Here is a 15144-nt window from a genome sequence, read left to right on the forward strand (position 1 = left end):
TAAAACTGTGAAATATTTATGGAATGTATTTACTACTTCATCAATTCAGAAAGTATTATTTACTAATTTATAAGCTACCTTATGGAAGAAGAACTAGGAAATATTTGGAGGGTTAAGCTGCATATATTTTTAATTGAGTCATTGTTAAGTAATTCTTTAAATGGAATGATCTTGACTAATTGATGACAGGCATGAATTCCCTGGAATGCCATAGGGAAATTCAGCTTTCCATGAGCACCTGTTGGAGTGGCACAGGCTTGTGCTTCCTGTGGTAGAAGGGCATGTCTCTGCAGCGACTGCACTTCTGCCATTAAATAATGATATTGCTCCTTTGGACTAAACAGGTTCAAAATCCCAGTTTAGTCCACGAGGCAGCCTGTGCCCCACTCAAGTGTATGTTTTATTCATTGGCTCTGTAATGTAAAAATAATATCTGAAGATGAAGAAGAAAAATGGACCTCTCACTGAACGGAGAGAATGCACTCCACTCCTCGGTGGGAAATCAGTTTCCCACATCCTACAGCTTACATTAGTGTGGAAACCTTCTCATCTGCTGCTTTTCTCTCCCACAGCTTTGCCACTAGCCAGGCTGTTAGGATAATTTTGTGGCCAGTCCAACACTTTCCAGTCTGTCAGAATAGCAAACATTAATCAATCCTTCCTCTCTTAAAAGTGCTCTAACCACTAGGTGTTCACACAAAAATACTTCTTTCCTTCTCTTTTCAATAAAAACGACTGAATGCTGTGCTTTGTGTCATTTCAATGATGTCTGCTTTTTTGAGTGCCAAATGGGCCCCCTCGAGGGCCTTAGGCTTAGGCATACCCAGCTGACAAATCCCAAATGGCTTCAGTGCATGATGGCTGAAAAACTGAACTTCGCTGCTCACAAGCTGGATGTCCATGGCAACAGATTTTTAGACACTCAGAGATTCTCATGCAGCTTTATGATTGAGCAGAGCTTTCACTGTGCTAGATTTAGGCATGTAAAGCTATGCACAAGTTGCAATAAAAGTATTTTTGTTGAATAAGATGTTATTAGTTACAATACTTTCCATAAGCCACCCTAAGTGATTTAATGGATGAAAAAGTTTCTGTCTGAAGGGTGAGGAAGGGTAAGAATCCTGCATATGGATACACATCTTGCTGACACAACTCCATGATTTTTTTATTTAGTGTTCTACACAAATTTGAGATCTACAATTTATTCTTCAAACTAAATACTCCTCTCTTTCCTGATTTTTTACCAGTCACAATGGAGGTGGTACAAGCCTGTCAATAAACGTGTTTGCAGGGGAGCTGAGCAGATGTCAGGTTACCATCTACAAACTGCATATCAGTTCCTCTGGACCAGAGGGGTTTTCTTCACTTTGGCAAACTGCAATTCAACATCACAGTGCTGTAAGGGAACGAGCCACATTTACTTACATCATCAGGTTTTATTTCAATAGAGATGTTGCACATCGTTTGGCCTGCCTTGCAGGTTGTGGCTCCCAGCACAGACACAAGTTCATTTTCCAAGTTCACACTGTCCTTCAGGAGGACAACAGCTGTTTTATTAAAGGTCACACGCCAAAAGATCTTCACATCTTCAAAGGCCCTGTAAGCAAACCAAAAGAGGATAGCTGTACTGCAGGAGAGCACTGTTGCTTTGGGAAACATCAGCCAGAGAGGTAACACACATTTTATGTTATTATTTAAAACATATTGTTAGGGAAAAAACTGCTTTAAGATGAAAAATTCTCTTTTTATTTAAATTCCTTCCTCTAAAATCTGTTTAGATTAACATAAAGTAATACAGGAAGAAAATAAAGCAATTACAGGCATCTAGATTCTTAATTTTGGTATCACAAAACATGAGATTAGTCGAATGAGAGACACAGAGTTTTGGAAGACAGGGATATGCCCAAATACTTTCCTTAATACACTGCTTCCATTTGCCTGGAAAGCCAGGCAGAATTTATCTTTCCTGTAAGTTTAAGGAACTTGGAGTATTTGAGCACATTTGTTTAAAATATACATAAATGTGTAATGTATATATGTGTTAGTAAAAATTTAGTATCTGTGTGAGTGAAGACACAAATATAGTGCTGACAGGTAGCTTCTTAATTGCTCATCTGAGTATTCATCCCTACTTCCATTACACAGGGAAGTGAGAATTTGAGTTATGCCTTTAGCAGTGCAAATTCTTTAAGCAAAATTTTCACACTTGCTGCCTTATGGTGTAAGTTGGAAAAATATTTGGGTTTTCTGTTTCTGGTATGTAACAGTGAGAGACTTAATCACATTCACAATATAAAAGCCCATTTGCCAAATTCTGGGAAGTTGGTAAAGGAGCTTAAAAGAAAAATATATTACAATAAACTATTATACTGAATATTTATTATAAATAACAGTAGCTTCTATGATTCAAGACAGCACACCACAGCACGTGGGAAGAGCACTTGCACCAGCTGTTGCCTGCACCTGTTTGGTTGCCTGGTGACAATCAGCAGCACCTCTCTGTTTTCTGAGTCTTCATCAAGTACAAGACCAGTTTGTACTTCTGGAAGGAATCCCAAAATGCCATTCTGGAGATCACTTCCTATACAGGAAACAGACCATGAAAGTAATCAGTGAAGAAAGTCAAGCTGAGGACAAATGATAATTTTAATATGGATAACTGCTAAAAAAAAAAAAATAAAAACTGGGTATGAAAATCCTGCTGCAAAGTATCACTTGGGGACACCTCAGGAAAATTTCTTTTAATATTTTTATTCTTAATTTAGACACCATATTTAGCTAGAATTTCAAGCGCTGGCATTTCTAGATTTTATTTTACCCATTAGAATCAACATTTTTGAAAGCAATTTCCTTATAAGAGTCCTGACACAATCTATGCACATAAAGTTGTGTTTTCATCAGTGTTCAGCAAACTTACTTCAACAGACTAGGTCTTAGAGCAGTCCAGAACACTGTTAAAGCCTTGCTTAGGAGGCATCACTTCAGCTAGGTTATTTTATGTTTACTACAACCCTTACAACATATTCTTTCTAAACAGAAATGGGCCCCAGAGTGCCCCTAGATGGACAGCACTGCCACAGGAGGTCGTGGGATAAAGATGGTCTCCCAAGGACATGACTTTAGCTTTCTTATTCATCCCATCCATAATGCTGTTGAACTCATTCATTTCCCCCAATTGTTACATCAGCTTTTCTCCTGCAGCTTTAATTCAGTGTGTGGAACTAGGGAGCTGCATTGTTCTCATGGGACTGTAAATAAACTCAGCAAAAGAGCAGTGGAGGAAAGAAAAACAGGGTTAATGAGGGGAAACTAATGTCTTCACAGTGTCCCATTAAATTGTGCTTCTGAAGGATTTCTCCTTAGGGGTAGTGTTGGCTTCATTCTGCAATTGAAAAGGCAAACTAATTATGACCCAGTGCTTATTAGATGTCAATATATATTCCAAAGATCAACAGAAACTGTGTGTTTATGTGGATGCACAAAGACTTAACCTGTAGTATCTTTATATTTGTAGTTAAATGCCATACAAGCTTGCATCCTTCTCCTTAACACTGCCTACAGTCTTACTTTACATACTCATTGTACTCATGGTGTAACTCTAAAGCACTTCTGTGGGACCCAGTACAAGTTCCATTTCCAAGCTGTGCCTGGGCAGATATTTCTGGGGTTATCTTGGGCAGATATTTCTGGGGTTATCTTGCACATACGAGCAACTGGTCACTTTGTTTTATACAGCCTGTTTTTGCACACATAATTTTGGTTGCTGCCTACATTCACCCAACAGCACGGTGTAATCCTCATTCTCAATATCTACCTTGTTCTGTTAAGACTACCTAAATACACAAAACCTCCAGTATATGTTGGACCTTACATATAATTTTCTTGACTAGCCTAAACTGTTCTAATTCCAAACTTGTTTCTAAAACTTAATCTACACTGTTGTTAAATTGGTAAGTCTGATACCTGAAAGCTAAGGGAAACTGGAGCTGTGATGTCACTTTCTCACAGCAGTGTGCAGGGTCTGAAGGAGAAATTCTCCTCTAGTGTCTCTAAGCCTATTTCCATCCTCAGAAGCAGAGGATGCCTACGCTGCAGACATGAACTGCACAGTATCAAACAAAAAAAAATAGAAACTTTTTTTGTACTTTGTACAAACACCATGCAAGATAAAAATGACAAAATGGCAAAGAAAAACAAAAAAACCCTGCAATGCTACTACATCTGCAGGAAAAACACTCAAGCTTAACCTTCCCCTTCATGAAGTAAAGCAGACAAGAACTGATAAGCACCATCTATAAACATATTTTGAGCTACACTGCTAAAGGGTGCTTGGTGGGCTGGATGCCTTAGATGCTTCTTCACACATGGCAACTAGATTTGGGAACAGAATATTCAAATAGAATTCTAATCTTTATGTGAAAATTGCTATGAGAACATACAGTTCTTTACTGTTATTTAAATCTGAGGTACTGACTCATTTCCTGGGGGAAAAGAAACATTACCTGCAATAATTACTGTTGCAAAAGCAGCAAATCCATATTCATCCTTTCCTTCCACAATTTGTGCTCCACATTCAGGGTCTGAGAGGAAAACATAAAACACCTCCTGTCCTTCAGGTTCATCATCATCAAAAATTTTTATGGACACCTTGCTTTCTCTTTCTCCATCCAGCAAGGTCAGAGAGACTGACTGTTCCTCAAAATCTTCTCCTTCCATTGCCCATGTGAAGTTTGCTTTTCCATCAGTCTTTCCAAAAGGATATGAATCGGTTCCAGTCTGTGCACTCACACCCCCAAAGGTTTTAACAGTTACTTCAATATCCCCAGTAAAACCCTTGGTCCTTCTGATATGAAGTACAGCTGTGTTGGGGGTGCTGTTGTTTGTATCCTCTTCAACATAAATAAACCCTGGCCCCAAACTTAGTATTCCATGAAGAATATCGTTAGCCAGGATATTAACTGTTGCAACACTGAAAGCTGGGTTCAAACGTGGACTCCAAGGAGGAGTCACACGTTGAACATCCAAAATTTCCACAGCAGTCAAATTTACAAAAAAAAATTCCTCCATTTCAGACACGTTGTCATCAATTATTGATATTTCAATCACAGCGTTTGTCTGAAAACCTAAAAACATAATCTCTCCATTGTAGATGGGAATAAAGTCCTCTAGTGGTTTGGCACTTCCTGGAATGGTCTGATATGTCAATTTAGTGAGATTACTTTGAAAACCAAACAGTCTTTGGACTTGTAGTGTGACTGCTTGAACATCTTCTTCAACTGAAACAGATCTTGAGTTAAGGGCAAACTGGAAGATCCCCATTGGCTCAATTTCAGCTATCAGAAATCCTGATCTGAAATAGAAAATATATGGAAGCTGAGAGAGGAAATATGAAGTATGAAAAGTAAAACACTCAAGCAGAATAATTTTCAGTGAAAAAATCAATGATGGCTGTAAGAAAGTGGATTAAAAAACATCTATAACAGTAGAAGGAAGACAAAGCAACCATACAAAGCAAAATATAAAGAGGTTCCCTGAAAAATATTTTTGCACTGATTGTACTGAACAGCCTTCCACAGGATAAATGTATCCTGAGTCAGCACAGGACACAGAGTAAAGGATAAATAAAACAAGGTCTCCCTGAGAGAGAGATACTACAACTCAGCCACCCCAGGTAATGCCAGTTTTCACCACTGAGAAAACTTCCTGTACCAAGGGAAAAGTGTGCAGTAGACAAATGATAGCAGATTTTAGCCAGTTTTAGTCAGGAAGCCAGAGAAGGAAAGAAAGTTATTTTAAAACTTACAGTGGGGCTCTGAAATATTAACTGTCCCCTCACAACATTAGTCATAGTAATTTTTCTCCAGATCTGAGCCTTGTTATCAATACTAATTTAAGCTCTACTTTCTTTGTATTAAATACATCCCCTTCCTATCTGAAAATAAGCACAGAGAACAAGACTCTTTGCTAAACCTTGCATCTTACACCTGTCTCTAGAACTGACCCGTGACTCAGTGCTAGAGGTTACCAAATGGCTCTACAATTACAGTGAACAATTTTGGTTAACAAACCAGACCCTAAAAGAGCCAAAAACTCTTAGAAGTAATGGTCAGCTTTACATCCTGTGGGATGCAGTCCTAAGTTTTCTAGGAAAGGTCATTCTTGTATACTCCAGGTATGTGTCTCACACAGTAAATAGGGGCTCTGGGGACACCAGTCCATAGGACAGACAAGCCTAGGAGAAGGGGTCCATCTCAGTTTAGCCATCCAAGCTCATTCCCTTCTTCCTTCAGATTTGCCACAGTAATTATAATATGGTGAAGCCAGTACCTTTCCCCAAATGCAGAGTTACCCTATGTCCATTTTTATTTATACCAATTTTATCTATCAATGAGTAAGGAAGAATGAAAAGAATTGGTGGGTGTTGGTCTCTTCTCCCAGGGAACAAGCAATAGGACAAGAGGAAATGGCCTCAAGTTGCCCCAGGGGAGGGTGAGGTTGGAGCTGAGGAACAATTTCTTGCCCTTGAGGGTTGTCCAGGGCTGTGGTGGAGTCCCCACCCCTGGAGGGGTTCCCAAGCCATGGAGATGTGGGGTGAGGGACACGGGGCAGTGGGGACCTGGCAGTGCTGGGGGATGGTTGGACTTGATGAGCCTAAAGGTCCCTTTCCATCAGAATAACTCTATAATTCTATGACTATGTAGAATAGATAACAACTTAGCTGAGTTAGAAAACTACATTAAAAATAATGGGATTGTTTTTAAGAATAGAAAGGGTTTTTATATAAATTAGGTACTTTCAGAATATTTCTTGTGTATTTATTTTAAATAATGCTTGTTATCGATGATCTTCTAAATATGGATTTTTAGGGATACTAATGAAAACTGCTATGAGTTGCTTTTGTTCTTCAGCTTCTTGGCTAAAACTGTTGACCTTGGTTTTCTTAACTGTCTCCATCATTCTAGACACCTTGGACCCCAGTGGTATGACACAGACCAGAGCTGGAGAAAAGCCTCAGTTCTGATCAGGCCAGATCTGCACTACTGACACTTTCCCCTGAGGCAAGACATACAAATTTATCAAAGGCACTGCAACCTGCTAGCTACCTATAATTTAATAGGGATGTGTATAAATAAGATATATGCCTGTTCATGAGCCATAATTCTTGCAGCATCTGTGCAACTCAAAGGGACAAGTGAGATCCTTACCTCAGGCGAGCCCCACCAGACACGTTGCTGTGCACTGCTGCTAAAGTGATGGCAAATGACTCATGTTTATTTAGGCTTGGAGTAGCTTGGAATGAAATTACTTTACTTTGCTCACCAGAGGAAAATACAACAGTACCTGTAGAAAGAGAGTGAGCACAAGTCAATATTGTTAAACACAAATCCTCTTTTTACCTGGGAACATGCTGAGATAGGGACTTTAATCACATTTCCACTCCATTTAGGAAGAAGAAAATTCATAAGGGTCTTCCCTACATGAAGCTGTACTTCAGGGCCATAGCATTGTGCCTGCCTCCCAGATGTGCACCTGTGAAGCTCAGTTCTTTTTCTGCTCATAAAATGAACATATCCCTTACAGATACAAATTGAACTATACCATTTCATTCTAATGACTCTTCATTAATAGAGGAAAACATGTAGAGGTATAGATAACTAAAAGGTGTTATCATCACTTGCACAGCTTAGACACACGCTTACCAAATGGAGGAGTAATATTGCCTGGCTGAGCAAAGTCAGTGATTAGGTGTGGTGGGTATCCTGAAATCCAGCTGACTGTGACAGAGCCATAAACCCCTTTTCTGGTTACAACAGCATGGCCTGTCCCTGCCACAATGTCTGTAAGTCGTAAACTCACAGATTCAAAGCCAACCTGTGGAAACACAGTAAATTTTCTTACAGAAACTGGAATAAAAGTGACCCATAACATATGTGAAAGCACAGTATATTCTGTAAAATAGGTATTTTACAATAGTTATGCATGCATATAGAGATATGTAGATATGTATCTGCATGTGTGTGCCTATATGTCCATACTTCCTTCACAACCCTAACAATACTTTTAAATCTTAGTTTTCTGATAATTAGATCTCCAGGAAAAGGAACAAATATGACGACATTTCACTATGAAAAACATACAGCATTCTGTATTCAAGACTGTTGTTTAAAAGAAAAACAAACAAACCTGCTCCTAATGCTCACAGGCAACACCTGTAGTACTACACAACCTGCACAGTCTGAAGAACTGGCTGGAGAGTTGGGTGGAGAGGAACCATACACAGTAAAAGTGACTGGAAAAGTCTTGACAGTCATTGAATTGGTTGCAGTGATGAAAACTTTCAGGACCCAGTTGAAGTCTTATGGCAGCAGTCTTTAGAACCATGCCTTCCTTCTGTGGCAGAAAGGTTACTGACCTGTGAATTGGCAGCTTCCTCAGGAATAATCAGAACAGCTGATTTAGCTTTTCCTAATATTTTAGGCATGTCCTTGGCACTTCCTTTAACCAGGCTTACATTCATCAGTTCCAGAGTTAAATTTGAGCCCAGCGAAATAAATGCCTTTGAGAGAAAGAATTTAATTTGAAAGGTTGGAATTTAATGTCACTAAAAACATGATATCCACCAGTTCAAATAATTCAGTAGTAATCTGCTGATTTTGTTCTACTGGCACACAAAAAGCAGTGTTTTAAAGACAAGTGTCTTGTTCATTAAGTTTTTCAAAAGCAATACAGCTAAAACATCAATTTTGTCATGGGATTTACCAGGAGTCTGTTGAAATGTGAGTTTGTAGAGCAACTATTGCCATCTTAATAAATCATTTCTAACATACAGTTTATGTGAGATTTTAATTCTTAGATTAGATGTAAAATTTTAATCCTTAGAAAAGATGTAAAATGAATTTAAAAGCATGTAAGTGTGGATGTTAAGACTGTGATAACAATAACAACCAACCAGGGAACACAAAGAACTGCAGGTAAATTTCTCTCCTGCTTCATGAGTCACTGCTGGTAGACCACTATTTACAATCCAAAAAGGAAGACTGAGAAAATGTTTGCATAGATATAAAATAATGAAATATTGAACTGATAGTAACACAAAGCAATGATGGAAGGAAACACCGAGTATTTGCATGCACACAAAGTGATTTTGCAATTATCTGAAAATGTGATACCTGAAACTAGTTCTATTCCACAAATAGGAGATTCATGGCACTAAAACTCTCTTTTCTGCTTCTTCACAGTGGTTTAGTGAAGAGATACTAAACAGAGAGTTTAGTATCTCATTGCAGCACTGTGATGGACACAAATGAAAATGATAGATACCACAGGAGCTAAACGGATCATACAGACCTGGCTGCTTATTGGCACTCTTTTCACTCCAAAGCTGGCACCATCTTTTACTGTGAGGTATCCCACCTCATTCTCAGGTTCAATTAGCACTTCTTCATCAGGAGATATGATAAGATACTCAATGGTGACTTCTCCAAAGGCCCCAGCATGGCGAGTTACATTAATCTGGACACACCTCTCCAGGTTCCTCTCTACCAACACTGACTGCTGGTCAGGGTACAGGGCAAACACCCCGTGGGGATCATCATTTGCCAGCACACTGATCTTTGAAATTCTTTTCTCTTGGTCTAAATCTGCTCCACCTTCTACTGAAATCAGTTCCACAAAATAGCTTTCATCCAGTTCTGGCACGTCATCAGGTAGCAGGTAGAGAATTATCTCAGCTGTGCTCTGCTGGTCAGCAATGACAACGGATCCCTCTGTGTTAAGAAAGTCACCTGTGATGTCAGATTCACTATGTATTTCCCAGTAAACCTGAATTTAGTTTAGAAAACACACAAGACACAAGAAAGCAAAATTATCCACAGAGTCACAGTGTCTCAGAGTCAACTCTGATATTCAGGATTGAACATCAAACAAATAGGACATGGCACAGACTGGTTTTAATTGGGTAAAATATAAAACTGTCTTAGGTATGCTCAGAAAGAAGCACACAGGTTATCTTACAAAAGACTCTGTTGTTCCTCCAATAGCACTATGAATGATTTCCTTTCTATCTTCAGAAGATTTATGTAAACTATATGGAAACTCTGAACAATTTTTAAACATGATTTCTGTTTTTATACCAACATGACTTTGCTGTTCTTCCTGCTTCCAAGATTCTACACCAAAAAGAGGTGAGGAGTTCTTATTAATCACAGAATAAAAGCATCTTCTTTGATTTTTTTTAATTTTAAATTAAGCCCCTGTTAAAATGCTAACTTCCAGACAACTCTGGGTAAAAAATAATGTGTCTGATGGTTCAAAAAAGTCTGATTCTTACCTTTAAGTACAGCTGGGCAAAAAGTGAAATGTAATGATCTCAAGGAAACTTCACTATGAAAGTGTGGTCTTTTCTGCTCTCCCATCAAAAATACAGTGGAAAAGAGAAAGTGACAGATTCACTGCAGTACAATTTTTCTCTGATGAAGGGAGACTGAACCTGACTCTCCAAATCACAAGTATATAGGGCTGAGCCCTTGCTAAATTCAGTATAGAAGGTAGTGTCTCAAAAATGAAATTGAGAAAGCAAACAGAAAGGCACAGAATAAGAAATTCCTCTGTACATTGATACTCAGGATGGCTTCAGATCACATCATGCATTTGAAAAAGAGTGAGAATACCGTTATGTTTCCCAAAACTCCTTGAATTCGCCTGACAAACAGTGTGATACTCTGTGGCCCCTCTGCTGCTGAGGGTTCTGCATAGTTATTCTCAGTTAATGACTCAGGAGCAAATTGTACAATTCCATTGGGATCACCAAACTTCTGTATCTGTAAAGAAGTAAACAAACAAGCAAAAATCAGAAATGTAGAGTGAGTGATGTAGAGTGATGTAGAGAAGACAGGGACATAAATTTATGAGAAGGGAGTGATAGCAAGCCCATGTGCCCACAAACATGCACACAAAGCAAGACTGTTATATTAAAGCTGTGGGTGACTTGCTTTTTTGTGAGCAAATCCTACAGTGACACATGACAAAGTTTAAGCAGGAGTGAACAGGAGTCAAAATGATACTGGGAGACAGCCAAGAAAGTGTGAATGTCCCCTTCTCAGCTTTCAGTTCCCTTGTCCAAGGAAGTAAAGGACACAGTTTTACTTCAAATCCTGTATCTGAATAGTTTGATACTGGAGCAAGAAGTGCTCAGGCACTTTGGGCTACTATACAGAAACTCTTCTAAAATTAACAGTTGGCAAACTGGAAAAAAAAAAAAATAATCTCTAAAAATCCAATGTCTGGGAAAGGTTTAGGTTTGGTTTGGTTTGGTTTGGTTTGGTTTGGTTGGTTTGGTTTGGTTTGGTTTGGTTTGGTTTGGTTTTCCCCCAACTTTTTATAATACTCTTGTAAATATTTCCTTAGTTGCAGTATTCTTAAAGCAACAATTTGTCTGGGACAGCTCCCTCTGCCTTATTTCACAAATTTATCCATTTCTCTGTGATAGTCAGACCCTCTCCTTTCTTTTCTATATGATAGAAGAAGAGGTTAAGAAGGGATGACCAACAATCTGACATTTAGAAATGAGGGTCCAATCCATGTTCTTTCCAAAGAGAACTGCAGAAATCAGCAAATAAGAGGGCAAGTCAGGGGGTTTATACCAATTTAAAAAAAAAAATTACATTTTTTTTAATTTTTGACAGATTCTCTGCCTTCTTGTTTCAGAAGTGAAGCTGTAACAATGCACTGAAGTGGTACAAGGGACAAAAAAGCCACGTGGCAAACTACACAATGATTATTAAATTTTAAAAGCTTTACAGGGCAAATACCAATATCAACAGAGATCTGAGAAGAAAGGAAAGCAATAATGACTTACTATTAGTGTAACGTTATTTGCCTTAGGGTCTATTTCTGTTTCACCTTTCATTAGCCTCAGTCTAATAATGAAGACCTCCTGAACTTCAACTTCTTCATGAGGGTAGATTTCTAGATGAATAGTTCTCAGACCTCCTTCTCCTTCTCCAAAATAGAATGTTCCATTCAATGGATCACCAATGTCATTATTTAGGGTAGATAAAACCTGTTCTGAATTGGGTCCCAAGATGTCCCAATTAATCTGTGGAAGACACCAGTTTCAGATTTAGATTGGTGATATAACAGCTTCCCAGGGGGAAAAAGGACAGAGTACCACAAGAGACATAAAAAATCTTGTATCTAGTAACTAAGGACATTTAAATCTTTGCTGTTAATACAGAACATAAGATAATCCTAAATAATTCTAAGCATGAAAATATATAATCCTTTGCAAAATTAGACATGAAAATTACACATGAGAATTTGGAAGTGTCAAGCCATAATGCCAGTTTATTAAATTATACATATTAGTTATAGAAAAGAACTGAAACTGAGATTCCTTTACCACACGACAGGAAAAATACAAGCCAATTTCAATTTCTGTCCAATTCATGTTTTTTTTTTAAAAAGACTCCCCAAATGAGTACTCATGACTATATCCATTCCCTGTGAAGCGTGATGCCAAGACATAAAATGACAAATATTTTCTTAAGAGTCTGCAATAAAAGTTTAGAATCCCTCAAATGATGATTCATACCTTTTCGGTCTGATTAAAAGCCAGAATATCTTCAAAATTTCCCCAAAATTAGATTGCTTTTGAGGAGGTCATATTCAGCACTTTAAAATTATTAAAACATGGTCATTGTTTCCAGTTTTCTCAAGTGAGTTCCAGAAAAAATGTCAAAGAAGGCCAAGGTAATCTTTATATGGGCAGAGGAGGAATTGATGCCCTTTTAGTGCCAATCTTCCAGTTATTTGCCAAGACTGTGCAAGGCCCACCTTGGTTCATATTTACACCTTCACTTTGTCAGTGGTCTTTATAGAGTAAAGAAAAAAAAAATCCATAAAAAATTTACTGAAAAATTTTTAACCCTCCTTAGGAAGTAATTCAACTAAATTAAATCAGACTAGTGGTGGTGCATGAAATGAACCATGTTTTTGATGGGATTAGGAGCTCGTTCAAAGTAAATTACACCAGATCACCATAAATGAAAGCACAAGCAGGAAGAGAAACAGAATATTAAATGGGTAGCAATTTTTCTTCTGTTATTCTGCAACCATAGGCAATTTGTTCTTAATGAAAAGCCACAACTATGCAATGAGAAATCAAACAAAAAGAAGCTCTCGAAGGAAAATGAAGGAGATTTTTGACCTAGCCAGTGGAAAGCATTCAATCTTTGAGAGCCAAGGCCCACCTGTGCCTCCCCTAACAGCCTTCCAGTCCTTTCCAGCACCAGGGAGACTGTCATGGTTGTGTCAGGATTGGGAAGAGTAACTCGACTTTGGTTGAGGAACCGGACGATGCCCTTTGGGGAGTCACTTTTAGCAATAGTGACCTGGCTCACTAGCTGCAGCCCAAGGACTGCTCCACCAGTGGCTCCTGTCAGCTGGATTTCAAATTGCTCTGCAAATTCACTGCGTGGGAAAAGAAAAGAGATTCTGAGGCTTTGGAGGGGAAAAAACCCCAAAATTTAAAACCAGACTTAGTTATTCAATCATGCGTCCAAATGGATCTGTTTAAAAGTATACAGAAATCAGCTCTGAGAGCATACAGCAGAAACTCCTCCCATTTACACAGGACAGGGGTACCTGAAATAAAAATAATGTTCTGTTTTCTTTTCATGTTAAATTTTTTTAAAAAGGTAAAATATTTTATTATTCACAGCAGTACTATTTACACCCAAAATTCCAGTAAGCTAATCTTAAAAAATGTATTTGCATAGAAAATTTAATAGGAACTATAACACTATAATAATAGCTTCTTTATTCTTTTCCCCCTTCTTTAATTTTAGGTGAACTTTCAGCCCTGCAGAAATCTGTTTTTCAAATCCAATCCTGCACACAGGCACACTACACATGCTAAAAAAGGATTTCTCAGAATTAGTGAATACATATCAAAAAAAAAAAGAATTACCTTTCTTCATCATCAATAATAGATATGTAAATAAAAGTCTGGTTCTGGCCATGATAAAAAATGACAGAATTATTATGGATGACAAAGTCAACACCATCTGGAAGTGCAGAAATGCTTCGAGTAAGGAAATCAGCTGTCACTGAGCCATAGGTGCCACGCTTTCTCACAACAGGAATCATGATTAATCCAGCATCCTCTTCCACTACAAGAGTATTGAGAAAAAGTTATTTTATTTCAAATGCCATCAGTACAGATTTCTCTTCTAACCCACAGTGAAAACTTGAGGTAAACTTACCCTCTAGAAGGATATACTGTGGGTCAAATTCTATGATGCCTTCTGCATTGTCACTTTTTGCTATAGTGACTCGTATTGTGGAGATATTTCCTATCACTGGAGGTTGGTCCATCTGTAGGCCATTTTCTTTTATGGTAAAGTCAAACCCACTTGCAAGAACATCAAAAAGAAAATCACATTTTAAAATCTTGTGAAAGCACTAAGATGCAGGAAGAGCAATCTGTCAGTTGCCACAAATATTTTTATTTTATGACAGTTATTACTGACGACTTTTTGGCCATGCTCTTTCAAACTGTTATATAAGCAAAAAATAGTATTTTATTCACAGAAAAGTGTATCTTTCATTTATTCTTTCTCATTCTACCTTCTTATTTCAATTTTGTGCAACTTGACAATGTGTGTGCAACTTCTGGACTTTTAGCTTCAATAAATGTTAATCAGCAAAATCTTTGTGCTAATGTTAAAGGAACTGGGCTCTCCATACATCCAATTGCTATTATGTTCATTACTATAGCTCACTTAATGAAATTTTACAATAAAACAGCCAAAATCTAGTGGTGACTTGATGCAGGTAGCTCAGATTCCAAACATAATTTGTTTCTTCTGCTTATAATCAATCAACTGAGAATTTTTTTACCTTCCTTGGAGTTCCACTTCAGTAATCATCACTGAAAAGTCTTCAGGACCTTCAGGAAAGTCATCATCATGAATTTCAACCAAAATAATTTTACTTTCCTCATGTGGTTCAAACAACAATTCCATTACTGTGGGAGTGAAATCAACTCCCTCCTCTGCAGTCCCATTTATGATCTGAAAGCAAAGATGCACTTTGCCATAGGATCCCCTGGAACGCACAACAGTCAGGTTAACCTGAGGGAAA

At 38.0% G+C, this 15144-nt stretch overlaps 1 protein-coding gene across 1 annotated transcript in view; it reads right to left on the reverse strand.

The window, feature by feature from the left end:
- LOC103782290 (G-protein coupled receptor 98-like) overlaps window positions 1-15144 on the reverse strand; it is a gene marked incomplete at both ends in the record, with an annotated part of 31488 nt that overhangs the window by 8643 nt on the left and 7701 nt on the right. Inside the window, 13 exons of the mRNA XM_008950051.1 lie at window positions 1426-1597; window positions 2464-2581; window positions 4503-5350; window positions 7206-7341; window positions 7701-7872; window positions 8414-8557; window positions 9349-9822; window positions 10671-10820; window positions 11858-12097; window positions 13251-13470; window positions 13970-14171; window positions 14265-14413; window positions 14902-15134. Coding sequence (XP_008948299.1) covers window positions 1426-1597; window positions 2464-2581; window positions 4503-5350; window positions 7206-7341; window positions 7701-7872; window positions 8414-8557; window positions 9349-9822; window positions 10671-10820; window positions 11858-12097; window positions 13251-13470; window positions 13970-14171; window positions 14265-14413; window positions 14902-15134 — 3258 coding nt within the window. The remainder of the gene's footprint in view (window positions 1-1425; window positions 1598-2463; window positions 2582-4502; window positions 5351-7205; window positions 7342-7700; window positions 7873-8413; window positions 8558-9348; window positions 9823-10670; window positions 10821-11857; window positions 12098-13250; window positions 13471-13969; window positions 14172-14264; window positions 14414-14901; window positions 15135-15144) is intronic.

The sequence above is a fragment of the Merops nubicus genome, unplaced genomic scaffold (genome assembly GCF_000691845.1).
Source record: "Merops nubicus isolate BGI_N331 unplaced genomic scaffold, ASM69184v1 scaffold28561, whole genome shotgun sequence".
NCBI classification, from domain to species: Eukaryota; Metazoa; Chordata; class Aves; order Coraciiformes; family Meropidae; genus Merops; species Merops nubicus.